The sequence below is a fragment of the Cucurbita moschata genome, unplaced genomic scaffold (assembly GCF_002738365.1).
Source record: "Cucurbita moschata cultivar Rifu unplaced genomic scaffold, Cmos_1.0 Cmo_Scf00044, whole genome shotgun sequence".
NCBI classification, from domain to species: Eukaryota; Viridiplantae; Streptophyta; class Magnoliopsida; order Cucurbitales; family Cucurbitaceae; genus Cucurbita; species Cucurbita moschata.
This window is the reverse complement of record NW_019268560.1, coordinates 2116089-2143592: the sequence shown is the minus strand read 5'-3', so window position 1 is coordinate 2143592 and position 27504 is coordinate 2116089. Positions and strand designations below refer to the sequence as shown.

The window sequence follows — 27504 nt, the reverse complement described above, 5'->3', positions numbered from 1 at the left end:
AAAGCACAAAAATACAACCTATAGTATATACTTATTATGGTTTTATGCATATAAAGATATATATGTATATGTAGAGTCTGATGAGATTTGCATTAGGTGTAACACATATTTATATAATATGAAATTATATATAAAGATACTATAAATAATAAATTATATTTATTTAATGACGTCACTTATATTATTGTATACCCCAGGTAGTTTTTTTCCACAATTTCTTGTTTTTTTTAATTAACTTTTAAAATTGATATATTTTAACATAAAATAAAATTAAATAAAAGTATTGGAACTAAAATGATAGTTTAATGTTCACTGTATAACATATCAGATCGAATTCTTAATATGAATTATTTTAATAATTATAAAGTTGTTTAATTTTATATTAATTTTAACCATAAATATGATGTAGTTTAGTGAATTGTTTTAATAAATATAAAGATGATTTTATATTAATTCAAGAGAATTTATAAATTAGTTTAATTCATACCAAAAAAAAATTTATATTCAATTTGAGGAAAACAGGCCAATAAATAAATAAAAAAAATTAAAATTATTTTTGTTAAATTAAAAATAAGATGGAGCTAATATTTACTCGAGATACAAATATAATGAAACTAAAATTTACTTAGACTAAATTATACGTTCTTGTGAACGAATTAATATATAAAAATAATATTAAAATTATGTTCAGATCTAGCTATGACATTAGAATAATTAAAAATTAAATAATTTAATTAAAATTAGTAAATATAGAACTTTAAATCATAAACCATATAAATACAACTTGCTTTAATTAAACACAAATATTAAAAAAAGTAAAAATAATTTTTACTAAAAAAAAAGATAAAATATATAATAAAACATGAAAAAAAAAAAAAAAAGTCAGCTAACCCAAAATTTTTCACTAAACTTTTTAATTTATTGACCGAAACTCAAAACACAAAATTTAGTATTATTCTAGTCGTTTTTTCCACATTCAAAACAGTTTCTTAGGGAGATTTAAATTAACCATAAATTTCTCCCTTCCCCATTTTCTTCTCTGATTTTCTTTTCGTTGTTTTGGTCGGGATCTTGCTTCCTATATACGCTCGCTCTCAATCGGATTCGGGATTCATTTTCGGTTTTCCTCTTGGATCTGGTATCTCAAGCCGGAACCCAAGCTGGAATTTGATATTGAGCTGTTCTGAAATGGACAATGGTGAAATTGAGAGCGGGGAAGAGGAGTTTCATGGGCAGAGGGGAAGGAAGTACCGACCTGTGGAAGCTCATGATCGTGCTGTTCTTGAAATGTCTTCTATGGATCCGGGGGCATCATCTTCTTCGTCCTCCGTTCCCCCCATTTCTCTGAAGTAATCTGTTTTATCTTCTACTTCGGTCTTGTGATTACTGTTGTACTATTCTTTACTTGTTGTGAATTTTGTGTTGGGATTTAAGGAGGTGCGATTGTTTAATCTGGGGAAAAGGAAGGGCGTTGTGTCTTGATCGTTATTATGAATGTTATATCTTTGACCTATAAATTCTGAAGAAGGGTCTTAGATTTTGTGGTTTAGACGCAGTAATTTTTATATGTTGAGCTGCATTTTTGCTGGCTTTGATCAAGTTCTGGAGACTTGAGGTTATATTTTGAAATTTGGAGTGTTTAAGATCTCTTGCTTCTATGGCAGGAATGTAAAAGTGGATTCTCAGACGGGCACTGAAGCAGATGGGAATTCTCCTACTCGTATTGAAGTTGATGGCCCCCAGCGAGAATCCAAGCTGGAGTTTTTTGGTTTTGATTCTCTTGTCAATATTCTTGGCCTTAAGAGGTACAATGTTTTTTCTTTGTATCTAGTCTGTGCAGTTTGCCTGCAACTTCCTTAGATTTATTGAATACATCTATTAGATGAGTTTTGGCATGGAATCAAGTGGACGCAACCCACAAAACTATCGCCAGCCATTGTCTCTTTCTATATGGTGCAATTTTCTTTTAGAACTTATATTTGTTCAATTAGCCAGTCTAAATTTTGTGTAACACTTCTAGTGTGTTTGTTGTATTATTAGTATGATGGGGGAACAAATTCAAGCACCTACTAGTCCTCGAGATGGTGAGAACATTTCTATCACTCAAGGATTGCCAAAGGTAAACTATCTTAACTTGCACGATCGTGTTATTTGGCCTACTCTCCATTTGGGTATTTACATTGTTTTCGGTCATAGTGGTTACAAAATATCTCTATAGACGCACGACCTAATTCACCAACCATTCTTGGCCTTGGGGGCTTGGATTGGCAACCAGGAGAATGGCTATAGAGACCATCTCCCTTGAGGAAATTGGCTAGGTGGTTATTGGATTTGGGAGAAGCAAAGCTTCACGCTGTGATGGTTTTTTTATGGCCTTCTTTCAAGAAAGTTGGAACATAAGATGAATTTTTTAAATGTATTTGTTGAATGAGAGAGGCTTAATTGATTTTTTACCTTCATTTTCCTTATCCTAAAGAAATCAGTGGCCGCACATGCAGATGTAAAAGTCTTTTGACCTATTAGCACAGTGTCTCGTTTGTATCTGTCATCCAAGATGTCAGTGGAAAGGATCAGAGTTTTTTACTCTTCACGATCTCCTGTTGTCAGGGTGGTTTGTTAGCAGATACACAAACTCTAGACTAAGTAACTATTGGAAATGAGTCAACGAGGATATAGTCAAGAATCAAGAAGGAACCAGAATGATCCTTAGAATGTTATAACTATGTTGCTATAGGTTTTTTGAATAAGCTGTTGTGAGATCCTCATCCTTTTTTTCTTTTTATCGTGGTTGCTATGCTAATATTCTTAGCAAACTCATTTTTTTTGGGGGGGGAACCATTGTTGGGGGTCATTGGTGATTAGACCATGGTCTTGTGTTGGTCGCTGTTGGTGAGTTATGAAGTTGCTCTTGCCCTTTCTTACTTGGGGATCTCCTTTATGGTCATTATCATAGATTTCTTTCTATCTGACCATATTATCCTTGAGGTTTAGTGTCAGGCATCTTGAAACTTGATAGAAAGCCTATGTCGAAGGAAGAGGGGAAGCTCACCCTCATCCAATTTGTCCTTTGTGGAATCATTTTATTATGTGTATTTTTAAATACTTTTACAGCTGGAGCTTTGTTAGAGAAGTTCATGAAAGGTCTCTTGCGGGAAAATTTGGAAGAGAAAGGGGCTCTCATTTGGTTAGTAGATAAGTGGGCATCTATTTTTTTATTTAATCATCTTGTTGGAAAGGAATTGGAGGGTATTAAGGATAAGAAAAAGTCTTAAGGGGAGGTGTGAGTGTAGCTTGCTTCAATGCTTCCATCTTCATTTAGTCAACTGCTAGTGACTTTAGTGTCTATAGCTAACGAACTAGCAAACAGGATAAAGCTAACGAACAGTGCCTAAAACTTAAAAAGGAGAAATAAAAGCATCCCAAGACATATTACTTGTTCACGAGAATTTTGGAAGTTAAAACATTGTAATTGCTTTACTATGTTTTGTCTGGACATTGTCAGCGTGGGAGTGTGAAATGTTGGCTTCATTTGTCTTCGGGATCAATTTTTTCGACATCTATTAATAGATGCTTATGATAGTAAATCTAGATGCAGCTATGAATTAGAATATTGTTGCTCTGGTTGAATTATAAGATATTTGTGGCGCTGATAATTTTCCAGCAAAGGGGCCTATTCCACTTATTCTACTTGTTTCATTTCTGAAATTGGTGTCAATGTGTTCTAGCAACATAAACTCATGCCTAAAATAGTAGTTTGAGAAATCTCGTGTTTTCAGTTTTCTGTGAAGTGGATTCATTTTTTTTATGCACTTTACATGTAAGCAATTCTTAGTGGGTTAAAATGATGTATCATTTCAGTTGATGCTTCTTAACCTTTGAATTATACATTTTAATGCTCGTCGTGCAATACATTTCATGCAGACCACTGATGTCAAATCGGGTACATTGATGGGTGTATTTATCCCATGCTTACAGAACATATTGGGAATCATTTACTTTATTCGATTTACTTGGTAAGTCTTTCATTTAAATGCAATTGCTGCATGTTATTTTTGTATTTTACACGTGTATGCTTAATGCACTTCATGAAATCTGGAGAAAGAAAACCCTTATGCCCCGTTAGGCCTATGCCCTTTGAGTAATACCAACCTAGAGGTTGAGTGCTCATATCTTCGGATGAGTTTAATAAGAAACAGTAGACACTTTTCATGGTAACAATAATTAGCTACTAACAAAATCTATATTAGCATTAATTACGAAGGGAGAAATAGTTAAGGAAGACATTAGACAAAGAGTACCAAGAAGAGAAATGAAGCTTGGTCAAGCCAAAAATCTCTTTCCCATTTTCTCTGTCTGTTAGACGAACACGACTCTCCACAATGGTATGATATTGTCCACTTTGAGCATAAGCTCTCATGGCTTTGCTTTGGGCTTCCCCAAAAGGCCTCATACTAATGGAGTTAGTATTCCTCACTTATAAACCCATGATCACACCCTAAATTAGTCGATGTGGGACTTCCATCATCCAACACCTCCCCTCGAACAAAGTACGCCTCCCCTTAATCGAGGCTCGACTCCTTTGGAGTCTTAGTCATTTTTGACTGCCTTCGAGGAGGGGCTTGGCTCCTTTTTCTTTAAGAGTTCTTTGTTCGATATTTGAGAATTCGAGGATTTACCAATCTATTGGCACGACTAAGTTTAGGGCATGGCTCTGATACCATGTTAGACGAACACGACTCTCCACAATGGTATGATATTGTCCACTTTGAGCATAAGCTCTCATGGCTTTGCTTTGGGCTTCCCCAAAAGGCCTCATACTAATGGAGTTAGTATTCCTCACTTATAAACCCATGATCACACCCTAAATTAGTCGATGTGGGACTTCCATCATCCAACACCTCCCCTCGAACAAAGTACGCCTCCCCTTAATCGAGGCTCGACTCCTTTGGAGTCTTAGTCATTTTTGACTGCCTTCGAGGAGGGGCTTGGCTCCTTTTTCTTTAAGAGTTCTTTGTTCGATATTTGAGAATTCGAGGATTTACCAATCTATTGGCACGACTAAGTTTAGGGCATGGCTCTGATACCATGTTAGACGAACACGACTCTCCACAATGGTATGATATTGTCCACTTTGAGCATAAGCTCTCATGGCTTTGCTTTGGGCTTCCCCAAAAGGCCTCGTACCAATGGAGTTAGTATTCCTCACTTATAAACCCATGATCACACCCTAAATTAGTCGATGTGGGACTTCCATCATCCAACACCTCCCCTCGAACAAAGTACGCCTCCCCTTAATCGAGGCTCGACTCCTTTGGAGTCTTAGTCATTTTTGACTGCCTTCGAGGAGGGGCTTGGCTCCTTTTTCTTTAAGAGTTCTTTGTTCGATATTTGAGAATTCGAGGATTTACCAATCTATTGGCACGACTAAGTTTAGGGCATGGCTCTGATACCATGTTAGACGAACACGACTCTCCACAATGGTATGATATTGTCCACTTTGAGCATAAGCTCTCATGGCTTTGCTTTGGGCTTCCCCAAAAGGCCTCGTACCAATGGAGTTAGTATTCCTCACTTATAAACCCATGATCACACCCTAAATTAGTCGATGTGGGACTTCCATCATCCAACACTGTCGATTGCAGTTCATTCTAAACATAAGGCCCAAGAGATTTCTTTAACAGCATCTATCCAAAGAATCTTACATTTCCTTTCAAGTTATTGACATCCAATAAATGTATCATGCTGTCTTTGGATACATGGTTTAAGACCCAAGCTAGACGATGAAGTTGATGGAAGAGTATATTGTGACATTTTTAGTGTACTACGAAAGAAACTCTATGACCTGTTTGGCATTGATTGTGGAAACCAGTTGATGGCTGGTTCTGCTAAAACAGAACCAAATTGATCTTGGTTGGGGTGGGATTGATTGTGGGAAAGTTTGATAAGATAAATCCTTTGTGCATTTAAAAATGTTTTTGATATTCGCATAAGTTTCTTTAGAAACCCTCTGTATTTCAATAAGCAGTACGCCTTCAATCGATCAATCATGCTTAGATTCTCAAGTAATCCTAAATATTTGAAATTGAAGCAGCTACCAACTTTATTTGGAGAGGGAAGGTCGCTCTAAAGCGTCCTCATTTTTTGCGTCACAATTACAGTGGCTGCGTATATTTCCTACTTATATTGCCTTCAAAATGAATGGTTAGTGTTGATGGAATGAAGAATTAGCGTTGACGGAATGAAGGATGTAGGAGAATTGTTAGATAATTTATATATTTGAGTTCATAGTTGTTAATTTAGCTTAATCAGTATTTAATTAGAATTTTATGTTTAATTAGTTAATTGTCTTATTTTCTTGTACGACAATAAATAACCATTTTAGGGTGAGTATAACATTGTTCCAGAGAGTTCTCCCAACTCTTAGAGATGGACTACCCTTGTTTGGCCTTGAATTTGGCCTAATATTAAACTTGATGCATCAATTGATATCAGAGCCCTTAGTTGATGTTTCTAGAAAAAAGAGTTAAACCATGGATGGTGATCAGGATATCCATACATGTTAATAGGATACAAGCCACTAACTAACTCTTAACACTAAAATACCAAATCCTGAAAATAAGATAAAATATACAAAATATGTTACTAACCAAACCAGATAAAATATACTACTAACCAACAACTAAAAACAAGGAAAAAAAAATATATTCCCCAAATATCTTTATATCTTAATACTCCCCTTTCAAACTGAGAGTGGATGTGAATCACACCTAACTTGTCCTTAAAAAAAAAATCAAATTGTTGTTTTTCCAAAGCTTTAATGAAAACATATGCCATTTGATGATTCCAACTTGTAACTTTTTTCGAACTATATGACAATCTATTTCAATTTGCTTCGTACGTTCGTGAACAACTGGATTGGCTGCTATATGTAATGCTGCTTGATTATCACAATACAATAATGCTGGTTCGGACAACAGAACTTTCTAAGTCTTGAAGAATGTAACTCAACCAAGTTAACTCTAAACAAGTATTTGCCTTAGCTCGATACTCAGTTTCTGCTGATGATCTGGACACATTGGTTTGTTTTTTAGACTCCCAAGAAATAATTGAATTTCCGAGGAATGGTTTGCTTTTTAGACTCCCAAGAAATAATTGAATTTCCGAGGAATGGTTTGCTTTTTAGACTCCTAAGAAATAATTGAATTTTCGAGGAAATGCAGAACCCAGAAATAGACCGAAGTTCGACAACCACCCTAGTCAGAATCGCAATATGCTTGTATATCTCAAGTTGTTTTCAGATAGTAGTAGAAGTCTTTGACTAAGAGTACCTTTGATGTATCTCAGAACTTGAAGAGCTGCCTCCCAATGTAGTTTTCTTGGTTCATGCATAAATTGACTAAACATACGAATTGAATACATTATGTTAGGCCTAGTAATAGTTAAATTTGATAATCTGCCAATCAACCGTTTGTATTTACTTGGATCATTCAACTTCTCTCTTCTGGTAAAGAAAGTTTCAAATTTTGCTCCATAGAAAATTTTTATGGACGTGCTCTTGTAAGACCTGTGTCTTGAAGAATGTCTAGAGCATACTTCCTTTGAGACATAAAAATTCTTTTTCTAGATCGAAAAGATTCAATGCCTAAGAAATATTTCAAATTTCCTAAATCTTTGATAAGAATTTTTTTGAGTATGCTAGTCTTGTGATGTTGAATTTCTTTGAGATCATTGCCTGTCAACAGAATATCATCAACATAGATAAAAACTGTCGTGGAAGAAGTACCTCTACTCTTAGTAAATAAAGAGTAATCTACTTTGGACGGAGTGTAGCCTGCATTTTGTATAGTGGTAGAGAATATGGAGAACCAATTGTGAGAAGCCTGTTTTAACCCATAAAGAGATTTATGTAGCTGATATGTTGTATTCTCCCCCTGTCCGCAAAGACTTGGTGGTAAAGACATGTAAATTACCATGGAGAAAGACATTTTGAACATCCAACTGATGATGAACCATTTTCGAGTAGCAGCAATAGTGAGTAAACAACAAAGTGTAGTAAGTTTCGATGTAGGAGAAAATGTCTCTTTGTAATCAATACCTTCAACCTGAGTATATCCCTTTGCTACCAGCCGAGCTTTATAATGTTCAATAGAACCATCAGAGTTGTATTTAATCTTGTACACCTAATGACTGGCCAAGTGGTAGAGAAACGAGAGACCAAGTATGATTACGTTCCAAAGCTGCAATTTCAACATTCATAGCTTGCTGCCATAATGAGTCGCCAACTGCCTCATGATAGGTTTTAGGTTCTGTTTGGACTGTAATAAGAGCTAGAAAAGCACGTTGAGTAGGAGAAAAACGAGAGAATAAAAGGTAATAATGAAGGGGATACTTGATGCCAGTGCTGTGACTTGAGCTAGAGGTTAAATGATTGGCTGCAGAAGACATCTCATAATCATTATGCCAAGCTGGAGAAAGAATAGAAGGTGGAGGAGATGACGAAATAGAAATTGAAGGAATAGAAGGTGGGATAGGATTATAATAGACGTTTGAGTAGGATGAATCATGAAGTGGTACAATGGGAGTCGAAGGAGCTAATGTCAAAGTTTGTGAGACTGATGAAAAAGGAAAATCATCTCCACAAAATTTAACATCACGACTAATAAAGAATTTGTGAGATTGCATGTCATACAACCTGTAACCTTTCTGACCACAAGGATATCCTAAGAAAACACAAGGAATTGCTCGAGGTTCAAATTTTTGCTTAGGATGTACTACAATTGCATAACACTTACAACAAAAAAACTTTAAGCTGATGAAATGTAGGCGGTCGTTTGTAGAGTGCTTCAAAGGGTGTCTTGTTAGATAACAATGGTGATGGTGTTATATTTATAAAACAACAGTAAAATGCACTCTCCCCAAAAAATTAAGTGGAACTTGTGACGGAAAGAGAAGAGACCTAGCTACATTTAGGATATGACGATGCTTACGTTCTACAACTCCATTTTGTTGTGGAGGATAGACACAAGTGTGTTGAAATTCAATGCCACGAGAAGTAAAAAATGGTTGTAAAGATAGGAACTCAGTCCCATTGTCTGATCGCACTATCTTAATAGTAGTATGAAATTGAGTTTGAACAAATTTAACAAAGTTCATTAACAAATGATGTACTTTTGATTTATGTTGCATAAGAAAAACCCAAGTACATCGAGTAAAATCATCAACAATAGTAAGAAGAAAACGTAAACCAGAACATGTAAGAATTTTATGAGGTCCCCAAACATCACAATATAACGGATCAAAGGCAGAATGTATTGTTATTGAGCTTCTTGGAAAAGACAACCTAGTTTGTTTTGCTAACGGGCAAATGCTACCGTTATGAGAAAAAGTAGCATTATTAAGATGCAATTGATCAGCTAGAAATTTAAAACGAGAAAATGAAGGATGACCTAGACGTAAATGCCACAAATCAAATGATTGAGATACTTGATGAGCTGAAGATTTGATTGGAGATGAAGAAATATGATAGTGACCTCCGAATTGTTTACCCGAGCCAATCATCTTCCCCGTAGCCGAGTCCTGCATAACACGAGAATCAGGATAGAATGTGACACAACATTTCAAGTCATTGATAAGTTTGCTAATGGACATTAGGTTTAAATTGGATGAAGGCTCACATAAAACATTGTTTAATTTAAGGTTAGGATTAAAGGAAACCTTGGCAATATGTGACACATGTGCTGTCCGTCTCTCCATTAAGCAAATTTACTGTAGAAATGGTTGCAGCCTTTGGTTCAGACAAATTTACTGTAGAAATGATTGCACCCTTTGGTTTAGTCATAACAGAAGCTTTGGATACTATATGATCCGTAGCTCCACTATCAAGAATCCATGAATTAGAACTAGCAGAGTTAATGGATAATGCAGATAATGGAAACAAACCTGCAACATTGATGTAATTGTCAAAATTGCCAGAAGGACGATGATTGAGTGCAGATAAGGCTTGTGCTATCTGTTGTAATTGCTTAGAAGAAAAATTTGGAATGAAATTAGGGGACTCTTCTTCCCGTGTTCACATGATTTGTCCAGGGTGAACTTTGAATATGTTGTCTTCTTCTGCACTGTTGCTGCAATTGAGAAATCCTGAGTAGGTTCGGAAGTTACCTGACGCTTCATCTCTTCTTGTACAAGTAATGTATAGGCTTGCCTCACATTAGGTAATGGAGTCATCATCAATATGTCAGATCTCACCGTTTTACAAGACTTATTGAGCCCCATGAGTAATTGCATCAACTTGTCTTCTTCGCATTGATCAATATGTATTTGACGTTGATTACAAGTAAATGGTGTGCGGTGCATTTCCAATTCATCCCAGAGTGCTTTGAGCTTGGTGAAATATACTGATAGAGCCATGGTTCCTTATGACATCATTGCTATTGACTTTTGTATCTGAAAAATTGCTGAAGCATTCTTTTGTGAGAATTGATCGTGAAGATCAACCCACACTTGATGAGCTGTCTTGGCGTAAATAATACCTTCAACGATATCTGCTTCAACTGAATGAGTTAACCAAGACAATATCATACTGTTGCACTGATTCCAGAGTTCAAATTCTGTTGAATTTGTATCTTGAGATGGTTCTTCTGTGTCTTTAATGAAGCCAATTTTCTTAATGAAGCCAATTTTCTTTTTGGCAATGAGAGCATTTACTCCCGGATTGGTAATTTGTCCCATTTAATTTGATTGGAACAAGTGAATATACTCGCTGATCAAGTGATGAATGAAATAAGGATGTGTTAAATCAACATCCGATGTTTTGAAACTGGATTTGGCTGATTCTGCCATAAAGAAAATTTTGATATTTAAGGAGAAATTTAAGAAGTCGTATAAGAAGACCAAGATCGATGATTTGATACCAGGTTGAGAATGAGAAATAGGAGTGGAATTGAGAGTGTAATCTCATTAATGTTTACAACGTTTAAATATAGGATACAAGCTACCAACTAACCCCTACAAATAAAATAAAATATACTAGACCAAAAATAAGATAAGATATACAAAATATACTACTAACTAACTCCCAAAAATAAAATATACCACCAAAAACAAAATAAAATATACTAACTAACTAACTCCTAAAAATAAGGAAAAAAAAAAAAAAAAACCTAAGATATATCCTTAACTAATAACAGTTATACACAAAATATAATTCCTCAAATGTTTTTATATGTTAATCAATACATCTAGGGTAGCATTGAAAATCTAAATGGAGAAATGAAGAGAGGAAATTAGGTTCAAGAAGAAATTAGGTTCAGTGTCCTTGAATGATCGAAAAGAGTTCAAGAGAGAGAAGAGGAGAAAAGTGAAAGAAATCAAAATCAAAGTTGAAAAAAAAGCCGGTTGAAACCACAGTGATGTAGAAGAAGAGAAAAGAGAGAGGAGGAGGTGTCAGATGTTGCAGGTTTGTTAGAGGTGGCTAATTGGTCGGATCCCATCGGATAGGGACATGCAATGCTAGTTGTTGCAGCGTCATCAGAGGGTGACAATCTTGCCACAACTTTGTTGGAGGCGTGTCAGTTCCCCGCACATGACTCGAATGTGGTGTGGCCGCCACCACCATCACTTTAGTCAAACGGAAAAAGCCGTCACCGTTACCGGTGAAGGTTGAAGAAGAAAGAAATGCTTGGGAGTTGGTGGCTCACGATGAAAAAAAAAGGGAGATAGGATGGGGGCAATTTTGGAAACTTTTCCAACCCTAATTGCAGTTTACAGGGGCCAAATTCATTCAATGGGCCAACTTCAGTTGAACCAAATTCTAGATTTCCTAAACCATCCTTCTCCTATGTCATTCCAACCCAATTAAACACCACCTTTTCTTCAAATTTCCAACATTTTGGTGGTCCATAATTTTAATTCCCACTTGGATTTGGGAAATTTCCATTGAGATTTTTCCTTGTTCGGCTGTAAAATATATTGCTTCCATTTGGATTGCTTTGCAAATTTTTTTGTAATTCGTTCTTGTCGATTACAGTTGATCCAGTGTGTTTCATATAATCCATGTTTTTTGGTTAAGGTTTCAATGGAGATGTTTCCCATTTGTCATAACCTTTTTTGACTTTAATGAAGTTTTGTTATATTTTATTATTATTATTATTATTTTTTTAAAAAAAATGACAAGTCACGTTTATGAGGTCTGGAAGTGGGTTAGCAGGTTAGGTACTTTCCTAAATTCCCTAGTTGTTTAGTCTAGCTGTGTTGGGTGGAAACCGCAATATGTTCTTATTTCTGTAGGTCAATATGACAGAGCAAACACATCTTTCCTTTAAATTGTCCATCTGGAATAGAAGACCCCCCCTATACGCCGAACATATTTTTCTTAGTGATTTAGACATATGGTGATATATACCTTGCATTGCATTTTGTTTTATATGAATTTATTTCGTCTGGTTTTTCAATGAGCCAACATGCATGAGTCCATGTGCCTAATTTCTTCTGTAATCTCCTTTTTTTTAGAACAATCAACAATTGGGGTTCCTTCTTGTTATAGTTAATCCGTTGCCGGTTGCCTGTTTGTTGAGTCCTGTTTTATGGGAGACTTTTTTGTATACTTTCTCTTATCTAAATGACAGATGTTTCTATTATGAACAAAAACGCAGGATTGTTGGCATGGCTGGTATTGGTGAGTCATTAGTGCTGGTGTCGTTTTGTGGTTTATGTACGTTCTTGACTTCGATCTCACTAAGTGCTATTGCAACTAATGGTGCAATGAAGGTACATTTCGTAGGTTGAATTTTATTGCCCATAACTTCCTAAATGCATATAATATTTTTATGGCTGTGGTTGGTTTACCTCTGGTGGTGCTGTTCCAAAACTTATTAATTTGTAGTGAACTATTAAGAGCGTCGATTTATACGAGGAAGAATATAGCAGCATCTATAAAATATTCAATGATGCATTTGGTATTCAACTGACTTCAATAACAACTGACTTCAATAATTTTAAGTTGTGAATCAAAATTTAGATTTAAGTGCTCGCTTAGGGATATTATAGTGGAAACTCGCTGAAAGCTCAAGGAGAAGGTCATGCATGAAAGATAATTATCTTGGGGGCTGATGCCGCCGGTTTGGAATCCTCACCTTTGATGTTTTCTTCACTTGCATAAAAAGATTCCATAAAATATTATTTTTGTGGATCTAGATTGTACAGTGACCCTTTGCAAAAAAAAAAAAAAAACTTCACCATATCTAACCTCTTTCCATTCCCTCCTCTCTTCCTTCCCTAATCCACTCCTCCACCTGGCCAGAACTGCCACCATATCTCCACCCCTTAATCTATTCTCCCATCCCCACCCATCTCTACCATGTCTAGGCCACAACAAATTAGAGCAATCTCGATAGAAAGAAAAATGTTTTTGATTGAAGTAGACCCAACCTCTCAAGGCTCCCGTGTGCGACGAAGCATTTTCCTTATTGATTCATTGGAGTACTTTGTGATGGATCAATGATACTCTTAAGTCTCTTCTCACCTCGCCTTTGAACTAGAAATTTCTCAAAGAGACAAGGATTGACGATCAAATAGTTTGGATTGAGAAAAGTTTCACTAAGAAAGGATACCGTGTCTGGTGAAGCTGGACTACAATGGAGAAAAAGCCGTCTGCTGATCCCTGCGGGAGATCAAGCGAAAAAATGGATTACTTTGTAGGCCTTGTCAATTTCTTCAGCTTAGAAACTAAAGCTGCCATTAGTGAGAGCCACCAACCTTCCTATAAGGACCTTTATTTCCACAATAAAACCAACGAAGCAAAAATTTTGGGTTTCTGTAAAGATTGGCAAAAAGTGTGGTCTTATCAACTTCTTTATTCCCCATAGAATTGAGGGGAATATTTTAAGTAACACCTTGTACCTTCTTATGGGGGTTGGATAAACATTCGTTGCTTACTTATTGGCAAATGGGACATGGAAACTGTAATGCCCCTAATTTTCTTAACCTAATTAGTGACGTCAACCCATGCATGCTTAAGACTTAAGTGTAAAAATTCATAATCAATATTTTTGAAATAAGGCCATGGACTTACATAAATAGTTTCAAACATGAAATTCAACATTACACAGAAGTACTACAACCGTCATTCCCCTTCTCTCGAAAGCAGAAACAAAATTTTACATGTCCAGACCCCTACAAAGTGCCTCTGATTCTCCTCCATCTATGTTGTCTGAACCCATTGAGGGGCTTCGGTGTGTTTTAATCCTTCTTCCCAAGGACAGCTCCACTTTTACTCCCAATCCCCATTTGATGGCGCTTACTCCTTGGTTCGAAGATTGTGGCCTTTTTATTATGACCATACCAGCATGAAAGAACAAGAACAAGTACACAACGAAGAAAGAAATTTCTATTCATAACTCTTCACAAAAAATACAGATAGGAGATTCCTCCCTCATCCTATCAATTGAGACCTGTCATTGTTGAACAGAGCTGCTCCTTAGAAGCCCCATTCACAGAGAATGAAATTTGGCTTGCAGTTAAAGCATTGGGTTCTAGTAAATCCCCCAGTCCGGATGGATTCACTGCTGAATTCTTTAGAAAGTCAAACATCCTTGAACCCGACATAACAAGAGTGTTCAGATTTCTTTTCTTTCAGGTATCATCAACAACAATGTCAATGAAACCTAAATTTGCTATATTCCGAATAAAACCAGTGTAGAAAAGTTGGGGTTTATAGGCCCATAAGCTTTATCACTTGTCTTTACTAAGTCGTTGCTAGAGTCCTTTCTAATTGGCTCAAGAAAGTCCTTCCATCAACCATCATGGATTTTTAATCAGCCTTTGTTGAAGACAAATTTTGGATGCATCATTCATTGCCATTGCATTGGAGATTGGCATAGAAAGGGGACTAAAGGGGTGGTCATCAAACTTGATGTAGAAAAAGCCTTTGGCAGGGCTGATTGGGATTTTTCGGATGAAATATTGAGAGTCAAAAGGTATGGATCCAAATGGAGGTTATGGATTAAAGGTTGCGTATCATCAACCAACTTGTCCGCCATCATCAACTGTTAACCAAGGGGCAAAAATAAAGCCACAGCCTTTGTCAAGGTGACCCTTCGTCTCCTTTCCTCTTCATCATTGTGATAGATCGTCTTAACAGGTTCTTGTCCTTGACAGCTAATCATGACTTCATTGAAGTTTATATTCTGGACAACGGTTCCACTCAAATCAATCATCTATTGTTTGTCAATGACAATTATTTTCTCTCCCAACAAAAAAGATGATATCAATAATCTCCTTAGCTTGATTGACCTTTTTGAAGAAGCTTCTGGTTTTAGGCATAAATCTGAGTTTTTGGGCATCAACTGCAATGTTGTTTGGGTGGATTCTGTTGCCAACAAATTTGGGTGCAAGGTGGGTGAATGGCCAACTGCTTACTTGGGGCTCCCCTTTATATGGAAAACCTTCTCAATTATTTTGGGAACCTATTATAGACAACATTAAGAAGATGCTGTATTCTTGGCAACACAATTTCCTTTCCGAAGGTGATAGATCGACCGACCTTATTGAATGTCACATTGTCTAATCTGTCAGTTTATTTCTTATGGTCTAAAAGATCTTCATTCTTCCAAAGGAGTAATAAAAATGAGTCTTCACTTGCAAGTAGGTCTCCAGATTTTGTATTGATAATTTATCCAATTGAATGTTGTTTTTCGGCTATTCACTGACAGTTTCATGGAGTAATTTGTCACATAAAATGCCTGTCCCATTAGTTTTGTAGTGAGAAAAATACCAGCTAAGTTTCCCTAGAATATGCTTGGATGTCAAGTAAGTTGTTTGATTGTTTATTTCTTCTAGGGTGGGGGACCATATTATCTGATAGGTCGTGCCCTTGGTCCAGAGGTTGGAGTTAGCATTGGGCTATGTTTCTTTCTCGGAAATGCAGTTGCTGGTGCTCTGTGAGTATAAATGCTTAATTTAATTTTGATCGTCGTCGATATATGTGATTGGTATAATATTGAAGACTTCAGAGTTGTAGTAGTCTTACTATTCTTTTATTGTTAGCTGCTTTTTTTTTCCTTTTTAAGTTTAAATTTGCATTAGCTCTGTATTTATGTTAACTTTGCCTTCTCTCCATCTGTTGGTTCAGTTATGTGTTGGGAGCTGTAGAAACATTTTTGAATGCTGTACCAGCTGCAGGGCTATTCAGAGGTGATGATGAGTCTTTGCTGCTAGTATATAGACATGAACTGTTCTTTATCTACTTAGCCTTTTTATATTGTTATCAGTTGTGGATCTCGTTAGTTTTCATTGTAACTCAATATCAAATTTTTAGTTTCTAATTTCTATCTAGGATAAATGAATAAAAGTATCCCTAAACTTTCAAAATTTACCAATAGGCATTTTTGGAACACTTTTAAAAGTTAAAAGGGAATTTTTTAAAACTCTTTTGAAAGTTTAAGGATATTTTTGAAACAAAATATTAATGGTTTCCATCCAAAATTAAGGTATTTTTAAACCTTTTTTTTAAAAGTTGAAGGATATTTTTGAGACATTTTTTGAAGTTTGAGAGTATTATTGAAACTTTTGAAAGTTTAGGGGTATTTTTGAGACAAAGTGCAAAGTTCTAGGGTATTTTTATTAATTTAGTTTTCTATTTATAGCAAGGATATATTTGTCTGATCTGAGAGGTTGTTATAATTTTACATATGAAACATTATTACTATAGTTTAGTTTCTCGAAGACACGGTGGCTTTCTTTTTACAAAGAAGTAATGTCACTTTTAAGTAATAATCATGGTTTTCTACATTCTCTACGATGGAGAATGTTTTCTTTTATATAAAACTAAATAATATCATATAAGAGGTGGAATTGCAACTAAGGATTGGATGGCAATCCAATTTAATACAATGGACTCTTGCAAAAGCATATGGAGTTCTATAATGCTGGTTTAGATAGTATTGATATTGGAAGCTTTATTATAAGAATATCTCACCAGCTTCTCCTTTAAGTTAAATGTTTTCACATTGTAATTTGTGCTATTGTCTATTCCAAAACAGTTATTTGTCCATTATAATATTTTAGTGTCGTACACTATGGCATTCTAGATATTTTTCATCAGCAAGACAAATTCTATCAGAGAGATCTGTTATATTAAGTTGATCATTTTGTTATTGCGATGCAGAGACTGTAACAAAAGTTAATGGAACAACTGTTGCAGCACCAATACAAAGTCCAAGTTCACATGACTTGCAAGTTTATGGCATTATTGTGACGATTCTTCTGTGCTTCATTGTATTTGGTGGTGTGAAAATGATTAATAGGGTTGCTCCTGCTTTCCTTATTCCAGTCTTGTTCTCAGTGGTTAGCATATTTCTTGGAATTTTTGTGGCAAGAAAAAACGACCCTTCAGGTGACTTTTTATTTTTATTTTTAATGCATAACAATTTCTTATGAGCATGTCCTTTTAAATATGTGGGCCGCATGTACACCTGACTGTTCTTTAAGTTTGCATTCTGCATCTTGCAAATTGTCAACCTGCCAGATTTCAAGCGCTACAATTACCTCTAAAGTTGAATGGAGATGTGTTACAAATGGCAGCCTAGTTGATTCTTCGGACTCTTTTCTAGTATAAATTATTGTGGGTACTTAGAGTTCTAGATTAACTTATGTGTGCATCTCGGCTTGTCTTTTAGATACACAACTAGCTATCTCAAAATGTTATTAAACTTGTCGAAAGATTAGCTTAAGTAAGGAGATTTATTTAGTTACTTAGTATTTAGAGACTAATTCAGATTTATTGTTAGTAGTATTTAGGGATTTAGATTTACTTGGTCAACTTTTTTTTTTAAGATTTCTTTTCTCTCATTGTTTTTAAAAAACAAGAAATAATACCTAGTTGACATTTTGCAGCAAAAAATAAAAGATTTGTGTTGGACTTTTTCGTATGCTTTAAATTAGCATTAAATAAAATTGTATGAGACCTTGGATGTAACAATACTTACATATTTAACCATCAGTTGGCCAAGGTCTTTCAACAATGCTATAGCGGGTTAAGTTTTCCAATATAATTATGATGAAGGTCATTTAATTTTTCGTCTCTTTTATCAAAGGTATGCATGATATAGTGGAGGAATTGAATTGGTGCTTTCTTTGCTATGTTCTTCAGATGGCATCACAGGATTGAGTTTGGAATCTTTTAAAGAAAATTGGAGTTCAGATTATCAGATGACGAACAGTGCTGGAATTCCTGATCCTTTAGGAAAAGTCTATTGGAATTTCAAGTAAGGGTTGGATTTTATTTTTCCAGCTTTTGCATATATTTGAGTTAAAATTACATATTACTTTTTCTGAATTTCTACAATATGGAGTCCAAATTATCTTTCCGCTTATGTGAGAGCCGTTTGTTTTATTGAAATTAGGATTGTCGGATATTGGATTTAGTTGCCATTGATCCTAAAGCAAAGCTGTTACAGTACCCATTTATTTGCATTACTATTACTGGTCATATTTTTAGCTTCTTCTGTTCTTTTCTTTTCTTTTCTTTTCGTTTTTTTTTTTTTTCTTTGCAGTGCATTGGTTGGTCTTTTTTTCCCTGCTGTGACGGGAATAATGGCTGGTTCTAATAGATCAGCTTCACTGAAGGATACTCAGCGTTCAATTCCTATTGGAACATTGGCTGCAACTCTGACAACAACTGCATTATATCTGGTCTCTGTGTTGTTGTTTGGAGCACTGGCAACTAGAGAGAAATTGTTGACGGACAGGTAACATATGTCATAATACCAAGTGAATTGATGTAAATGTTAGATCATTGGAAATTCTGAGACATGACTATTTGAGTGGCTTATAGAGAAATTGCTAGTGAGTGATTTGGATGGGAAAGATCTCTGACATTGGTCAAATCCTTGAGAATATGTGATAGCTGAAGCATTATGTTTTTTTCCCCTTAAAAATCAATGTTAGGCATCAGATTCAAAGTTGAAGTATAAATAGAAAGTTGAGCAGTCCTTAGAGATGGGAGGGTGGAATTCGATACTAATACATTATTTATGTAGGCTTCGGTTGAGCAGTTCAGAATGTTTCTATGCTGAACCAAAATTTCTTATGTAGGCTTCTTACTGCTACGGTTGCTTGGCCTTTCCCAGCACTTATTTATGTTGGAATTATTTTATCAACCCTTGGAGCTGCCCTTCAGAGTCTGACAGGAGCCCCTCGCTTACTAGCAGCCATAGCCAATGATGATATATTGCCTATTCTAAACTATTTTAAAGTAGCAGATGGCAGTGAGCCATACTTTGCAACCCTCTTTACTGCATTTCTCTGCATCGGATGTGTGATAATTGGGAATCTTGATCTTATCACACCAACTGTAACCATGTTTTTCCTACTTTGTTATGCTGGTGTGAACTTATCCTGCTTCCTTTTGGACCTACTAGACGCTCCCAGTTGGCGTCCACGCTGGAGATTCCATCATTGGAGCCTCTCTCTTCTTGGAGCATCACTTTGTGTAGGTATGCTATACTTTCAAATATGTAGTGAGTGATTTTTTTAGAATCAAGTGCTTTTATTGTTTAGTTTTTCTGATTTTAGCTCAGAAACATTCTATTTTGTTCCATTACTTGAAATCTCAGAGTGCCTATTTGGCGCACTACTCTACAAAAAGTCGCTATAATAAAGAGAAATCTCTTACGTTTTATTTTTCCCATTTTATCTACGTGCGTACAATTGCTAATAAATTCAATGATGAATAGCATTATAATTCGTGTAACATATTCAACAAATTCTTGTATGTTCTACTTATTATGAATGAAAAATAAGGTAATATTTTTCTTTCTGATGTTTCTATCGGACACGTGACTAATTGCATTCCCAAAATCTAAGGATTGAAATATTTGCATCAACTAACTGTTATTTGTTGGACATGAGTACGTTTTGCTAGTCATTAGAACCATTTATGTGCCTGTCATCTCCTGCATGGCTCTCTCTGTCCCTCCCTCCGAACCAATATGAGTTGTCATTTACTCAATTTCTTTCTTTGTTTACAGTGATAATGTTCTTGATCTCGTGGTCATTCACGATAGTGTCTCTAGCCCTTGCAAGCCTACTATATTATTATGTATGCCTTAGAGGTAAGGCTGGGGACTGGGGTGATGGTTTCAAGAGTGCATATTTCCAACTTGCTCTTCGCAGTCTTCGTTCGCTTGGAGGTGAGCATAATACCTATAAACACTATCTTGACTATAGTTTTTGGGTCATTTGCTTTATGGTAGTGTTTTTGGTTTCATTTAATTTGGATGTTCATTCTATAACTTGTTCTGTTGTGGAGGACCATTTGCACTGTTATGGATACGTTCGGTCGGTTATTAGCTTTGTAATAACTGATTGTGGAAAGGCATTGGGAAGGGGTATGGTAACCTGAATTCTTTTTAAGGATTTTTTTCCCTGCATGCTTTCACTTTGTTTTAGAGCTTTGTATCTGCTTTAACTATGGGGACTCAACTCCTAGGATTCCGTAATGCTTGGTTTGTCCAAGGTTAACAGTTCTCTCTTTTTATGCTGGGAGTCATACAGGACGTGCCTTTCTTTTTTCTTCTCCTTCGTTGTTTGCGAGTTTGATGACTCGTTCGCTATCTTTGGCTTACATATGAGTGGATGTACTGCTGTAGATGTTTGTTACTGTTGTTAATATAGCAGTATATTTATATTGCAGCTAGCCAAGTCCACCCAAAGAATTGGTATCCCATTCCCTTGATATTTTGCCGGCCATGGGGAAAGCTGCCAGAAAATGTACCCTGTCACCCTAAACTTGCAGATTTTGCAAACTGCATGAAGAAAAAAGGCCGTGGAATGTCCATATTTGTCTCCATTCTAGATGGAGATTACCATGAACGGGTTGAAGATGCAAAATCTGCCTGCAAGCAGCTTGCTACATATATTGATTACAAACGCTGTGAAGGTGTGGCAGAGATTGTTGTGGCTCCCACAATGTCTGAAGGTTTCAGGGGGATCGTTCAGACGATGGGTCTCGGAAATCTCAAGCCAAATATTGTAGTGATGCGATATCCAGAAATATGGCGTCGTGAAAATCTAATAGAAATTCCGACTACTTTTGTTGGAATAATTAACGACTGCATTGATGCTAACAAAGCAGTTGTCATTGTTAAGGGTCTGGATGAATGGCCTAATGAATTTCAGAGGCAGTATGGAACTATCGACTTGTACTGGATTGTGAGAGATGGTGGTCTTATGCTTCTCCTCTCTCAGCTTCTCCTTACAAAGGAGACCTTTGAAAGCTGTAAGATTCAGGTGTTCTGCATTGCAGAGGAGGATTCCGACGCGGAGGGCCTCAAAGCTGATGTCAAAAAGTTTTTGTATGATCTTCGGATGCAAGCTGAGGTGATCGTTATAACGATAAAATCATGGGACACGCAAGTGGAGGGCGCGCAACCAGATGAATCGATGGAAGCCTTCACTGCTGCTCAAGGGAGGATTGCTAGTTATTTAGGTGAAATGAAGGCAGCAGCTAAGAGCAGAGGTACCACACTCATGGCTGATGGGAAGCCTGTCAGTGTGAATGAGCAGCAGGTTGGGAAGTTTCTAAATACAACTCTCAAGTTGAACTCGACGATTCTGAGATACTCGAGGATGGCTGCTGTCGTGCTCGTTAGCCTCCCGCCACCTCCTGTCGACCATCCTGCATACTTCTATATGGAGTACTTGGATTTGTTGGTTGAGAACGTGCCTCGGCTCTTGATCGTTAGAGGATACCGCAGAGACGTTGTAACTTTGTTCACTTAGGTTTCAGTTTCTTGCTTACTTCAGTGTTGATTCCTTGCTTGCTGTTCATATTGACTTCCATTTTTACCTTTTTTTAACCTTTTCTTTTCTTCCAAGTCTTGTAGCATTTTAGATTACAATCATTCTTTGTACTATCCATCACAGGTCTCTTTTTTCAGCTTTGTATTACCATTTTAGTCTCAGAAATTTTGAAATTAAATAGCCATTATCGAGTTGCAGTTAACCTTTTGTAAGACTTTTATGCCATCGGACATTAGTCATTGAATTTGTACTTAGAAAGCTCCAAAGATTTCATTTCTTTGTTCTGTGTGTTACTTCATATCACTTGAGAACTCGACCAACTCGAACTATTCAACCCAAACTATAAAAGTTGGGTTGGGTTAGAAATTTTTCAGTTTGTATTAAATTCAAATTTTTTTAAAAACAAAAAATTTGAGTTGGTTTGTGATGTGACATTTTTCTTTTTTTTTTTGGTCAAATAAATTTGACTAACTCGAAAATAGAGTTTTAATCAGACGGTACCATACCCTACTTTTAAAATATTTACTGCTTATAACCTATATTAGTGATGAGTTGTGATTTATAAATGTTTGATATTGAGTTCTACGAGATTTTGATTATATAATCAGGATTTCTTTAAACCGTTAAACAAAATAATTTGACAACTCAACTGAATTTAACTCAAAAATTGAGAGTTGGGTTCGGTTGAGTTGTGAATTTTATAGTTGTCGGTAGCTCGACCCCAAATTTCAAATTGATGTAAAAGATTTTTATAATCGAACTCAATTCATAACATACAAAACAAGAATCAAGCGGAACACAGAACAGCAAAGAGTTGGCTCGATTAATGGATACTAAGATGTTGGAAGAAGAAGACGACTATGAAGGAAGCCATGGATACTGCGAGCTCTCCACGGCCAGAGGAGAGAAAACGATAAATCTGAGAGGGGTAAGGTCGTAAAATCACAACAATTGGTAATTTAGAAAAAAAATTTGGACCATTTCTCGATTTGTGCGTGTCATCCTTGCGCAGGGGCCATGCTAATCTTCTCTGTATCGTTCCAATTTTATCGGATGTCCCCGAAGGTGCCTGCGCTAATAAACGCTTAATATCTTTAAAACTAAGCGATGTGGGATAGTAAGAGATTGGGCCGTGCATAGGCCCATATTGATTGTTATTTATTACGAATATTTATTTTCTTTGTTCCATTTCTAAAGGCACTAAAAATGGAACATTTTATTTTTGCGATGAATTACTTCAAATTTCAGAATTTTAAAAAATAAAAATAATTACATATTCCAAAATATAATTGGACATAAATGGGTTCTTAAACCCTAAATAATTAATTATTTGTCTATTGTCACCGTCGACTCCTACGAACATTTCTTAAAAACAGTATTCTAGACTCATTAGTGTTGCAATTTGTACTTATAAATGAAAATATTTTCATGAGTAGAGAGTTTTCAAGAAATTTGTTGACAATAACTTTCAAATTTGGTACAATGGGTATGTAATTCGAATTCGGCTTATTTTCAAGTTCACTCGATCGTGAATATTCATGTAGTAAGTTAGTTTTTGAGAAGTGAAAATTATGAGTTTTGAGATTTACATTTTATAATGAAGAATTATTGTAACGACCCGCTTTCAATGCATGAGAATACACATTAAAGAAAAACAAACTTTAACATAAATACATTATAACAATACTATTAAGTTTTAAAGGTGTGCGCAATACAAAATTCATTCACAAACCAAGGGTGTTTCGAAAGTTATAAACAAGTAGTTTACAAAACTCGAATTAACGTACCCTCTGCAACCACACGGCTCAACACGTCTCTCACTATGGTTAGTAAGCTACTGGTCACCTGAAAAATAAAATATAGTAATAGTGAGTATTAAAATATTCGGTAAGCAATCTACTTATGAGCTCTCGTCCAACTAAATTCATATACACGAAATCTGAAGTTATGTGCTCATACCCCACTGGAGTTAGCCAAAATTGTGGCTCAAAGTCTATGCTAACCTTTTATGGTTCATATGTATTTAAACCCTTGTGCATAACCTCCTCTAAGGAGAGATCTGATAACATAAGAGTTTTTAGTACTTTGAGTTTTACGTTTGTCTAGATTCGTAGTCAACCTTGCGCTAAATGCACGTTGAGTCACTGTAACCCCTAGAAAGGCCCTAGGATAATTCTCAAACCTATGGAGGAGCCCCTTTGCTCTAAAAACGATGATCGTACTCCACACGTGTATACTTACTGGACTCCATTCGGATGATTCTTCCTAGTGGTGTCGAGCAGCAACTACCTGTTCTTAAGACTAGTAAACTACTTGTTCAGGTGAAGTAGCGAAGGGAAGTAGAATGAATCTTTCCTTAAACCTCTGACTTAAAGAAAGAAAGACACCTAGTTCAACCAAAGTTTCACGTTCGGTTTTGAATTAGAGACATTCAAAATGATGAATCAACGTCGACTATAACCCCTAGCCTTCCAAGCTAACGATGCGGGTTCGAGAAAGAGGAAAAAAACGAAGATTTCTAGTAAACTACCTGTCACATTGTCTTTACAGGCTGAAACAGTAAACTACTTGTTCATATCACCCTCCTCATATTGGAACGATAAACTACCTGCTTTAGGAACAGTAACTACATGTTCACTACTTTCTCAAGGTAGAATGGTAAACTACTTGTTCATACCACCCACCTTGAATTGGAAAAGTATAAACTCATGGCTCTCTAGGCATGACCAGGCTAAGGCTAACTCAGTAGAGTAGTAGTATATCCTCCATGATTCCAAGAATTCCTATGTGGGTAACCCCAAGTAGACCTTAATTCCTATTGCGCCTTAAAACATTCTTACAAGGTACCTAGTCAACCCAAAACAGTCTGTAAAGCAAACAACTAGATTCTAGGACCAAATAACTTAAAACAAGCCGTTCATGATCTAACATAATCATAACAAACACTCACCAGGTCGGCACGTCTTAAGAAACAGCGTTCCCTTTCCATTTTAGAAAGAAGAGCAAGCAAATAGCCATGGCAGGGCAGTCTTTTGGAGGCCTATAGTGCATGATCTATTGTCACTCCACGAGGGTTCATCTGTTCTTTATGTCAAGGGTGTGAACTACTTCCCCTGTGCTGTGAGGGTGAAGCGATCAAATGCTTGGTATCTTCTTGGATCATCGGATGATGTTGTCACAGTTTGAGCTGAATGAACAAATTGGTGCTTATGATCTTGGTGAATAGCAACAATAAGTTGACATCTTCTTGGTTCTCCCTGAAAGAAATACCATTCAATTACAAATCCAAGATAAACAAAAATCCCAATGTTATCTTGTTCTACATAAACCCAGATCCAATTTCAGAGCATTTTGTTTACGTTACTTGTTCGCAATCATATTCCATGGCCAAGCAAGATAGAAGAAACGTATTCAATTCATAACCTACAAACAAGAATCAAGCGGAACACATAGTACAGCGAGGACTGGCTCAATTGAACACCGAGAAACTAAAAATCACGAACGAAACCCTAATTGGATGCTCCATCCGTCTTCCTCATAGGAAAAGAAAATGATAAAGCACCAAATTCCAACTCAAACCAGCCCTCATAGACAGCTTAAATCAAACGTATAGGAAAAGAGAGAATCAAGAAGGGAGACGTAACCCTAATGCAGGAATTCAAGCTTCTCCGCACCGAAATCAGTTGTTTCGGACAAAATTGCTAGAAAACGAGCTTATTCATGCATCTTGAAAGTAGAAAAATATGCAAAACCGAAAAATAATAATAATAAATAAATAGAAACCGATGAATACCACGGTGTTGGAAGAAGAAGACGACGAAGAAGGAAGCCATGGATACTGCGAGCTCTCCACGGCCAGAGGAGAAAACGATACAATCTGAGAGGGGTAAGGTCGTAAAATCACAACATTGGTAATTTTAGAAAAGAAAAAATTTGGACCATTTCTCGATTTGTGCGTGTCATCCTTGCGCAGGGGCCATGCTAATCTTCTCTGTATCGTTCCAATTTTATCGGATGTCCCCGAAGGGACGACCTATCGACATCGCCTGCGCTATATAAACGCTTAATATATTTAGAACTAAGCGATGTGGGATAGTAAGAGATTGGGCCGTCCATAGGCCCATATTGATTGTTATTTATTACGAATATTTATTTTCTTTGTTCATTTACATTTCAAAAGGCATTAAAGATTTAACATTTTATTTATGCTCAGATAAATTATTTCAAATTTCAGAATTTTAAAAAATAAAAATAATTACAAATTCCCATACTCCAAAACTGTCACTCACGCTCCTAAACATAATTACTAATTAACTTTAAAAATTAAAATTTACATGTTTATTAAAACTTTCATATAATCTCAAATTTAAACCCCTAACCAAGTTTCTTCATATTATTTCTGGAATAATTTCAATTTTATTAAATTATTTAAAAATAAATTTAAAAAATCTTATTCATAATCCAATTTTTTTTTAATTTTCTTCTTTTAAAAAATATAATAGTCATATCAGTCAATTTTAACGTTTTCCATAATTTTAAAAATATTAAAATATTAAATATTAAATATCAAATTGAAATTTTTAAGTATGGAAAAGAAATGGCTTTAGATAAGGTCAAAGTTTTTATTTTATTTTATTTTATTAGTTAGATATATTGTAACTAAACTGAGGTCATTTTTTAATTTAAAAAAAAGGGTCGGATTGAAATAAGTCAACTAGGGATTTTATTATTACTTTTTAAAGACTCATCCCAGGGAATATAGCTTGCATTTATTTAATTTAATAGGAAGTTAATAATTACCTTATTTTTATAGGCATTTACACAACTGGCCATTTTAAAGTCATTTAAGATATAATTTATTGATAGTAAGTTGAAACAATAAATGGATCAATTAGTGTTTCTACTTCCTCCTAGATAATAAAGTATATATTCACATTTTACTACACTTTGCTCACAGATGCTTACCACTATTTTGCTAACTAACATTACTTATACATTCGTGTCTCTTGGTATGGTCAACATCGGGTGTTTTCTCAGTAGTGAATCTAGTCAATAAGCTATCTTTTAACGTTGAGGAGTCAATTTTAAATATTTTTTATTTAAATTATTATATATATAAATATTTAATATATCAAATACAATTAAAAAAATTATCTTTTATATTAGTTACATAATATATTAAACCACGCTCCAAATTATTATTATTAGTTTTTCATTTAATTTATGAAATATTAAGAAGACCCTATTATTCAAGTGATAAAAGATGATATTAAACCAAATAAACAAATTTATAATTTACTTATAGAATTGAACTAAATATATATATATATATATATATATATAATAATACAAAGGGGAAAGAATTGTTATGTCTACAGGATATCATTCTCAATTTTTCAAAAAAAAAAAAAAAAGGTAATTTCAACTATCGTGAATAGTCCTATCCAAATTAGTATTAAATTAAGTTTAATTATTGCACAAATTATTATAATTTCAGAAATAAAAATTGATTTTTTTTTTTTTCTGGAGCAGTTAAATTAAAAATCAGAAACTAAATCGGGAAATTGAGAGAGTGAAATTTTTTTTAAATAGAAACTTTAATTTTGGTTGGACGACAATAGTCTGAAAAAGTCGATAATCCAAAGCGATTTCAAAGGCAAAGGACTCGAGTCAGTCCGATTTGGAGATACGACGTGTCGTATA

The 27504-nt window shown here is 35.4% G+C and overlaps 1 protein-coding gene, 1 long non-coding RNA gene and 2 other non-coding genes across 5 annotated transcripts; 1 reads left to right on the top strand and 3 right to left on the bottom strand.

Annotated features, from left to right (window-relative positions):
* Positions 1 to 971: 971 nt before the first annotated feature.
* On the top strand, positions 972 to 22008 carry LOC111434191 (cation-chloride cotransporter 1-like). Of its 2 annotated transcripts, none has more exons than XM_023071563.1 (13): positions 972 to 1349; positions 1665 to 1805; positions 2041 to 2119; positions 3922 to 4013; positions 12654 to 12768; positions 15838 to 15938; positions 16130 to 16191; positions 17165 to 17392; positions 18149 to 18263; positions 18552 to 18746; positions 19093 to 19493; positions 20028 to 20189; positions 20693 to 22008. In XM_023071563.1, exons 1-13 carry the CDS (start codon positions 1189 to 1191, stop codon positions 21778 to 21780), a joined length of 2940 nt encoding a protein of 979 aa, XP_022927331.1. In that variant the 5' UTR covers positions 972 to 1188; the 3' UTR covers positions 21781 to 22008. The 2 variants fall into 2 exon arrangements, with proteins under 2 accessions (XP_022927331.1, XP_022927332.1); XM_023071564.1 differs by lacking the exon at positions 972 to 1349 and adding an exon at positions 1883 to 1953 and having other exon boundaries at positions 1726 to 1805.
* Positions 22009 to 22767: 759 nt separating this feature from the next.
* LOC111434407 lies at positions 22768 to 22871 on the bottom strand. Its single transcript, XR_002708942.1, has one exon. It is a non-coding gene; the product is annotated as a U6 spliceosomal RNA (small nuclear RNA).
* A 603-nt stretch (positions 22872 to 23474) lies between these two features.
* On the bottom strand, positions 23475 to 25550 carry LOC111434079. The gene is made up of 3 exons (XR_002708895.1): positions 25446 to 25550; positions 24752 to 25058; positions 23475 to 23646 (listed from the first exon to the last, which is right to left on the bottom strand). It is a non-coding gene; the product is annotated as an uncharacterized LOC111434079 (long non-coding RNA).
* Positions 25551 to 25728: 178 nt separating this feature from the next.
* LOC111434416 lies at positions 25729 to 25831 on the bottom strand. Its single transcript, XR_002708950.1, has one exon. It is a non-coding gene; the product is annotated as a U6 spliceosomal RNA (small nuclear RNA).
* Between the last annotated feature and the right edge of the window lie 1673 nt (positions 25832 to 27504).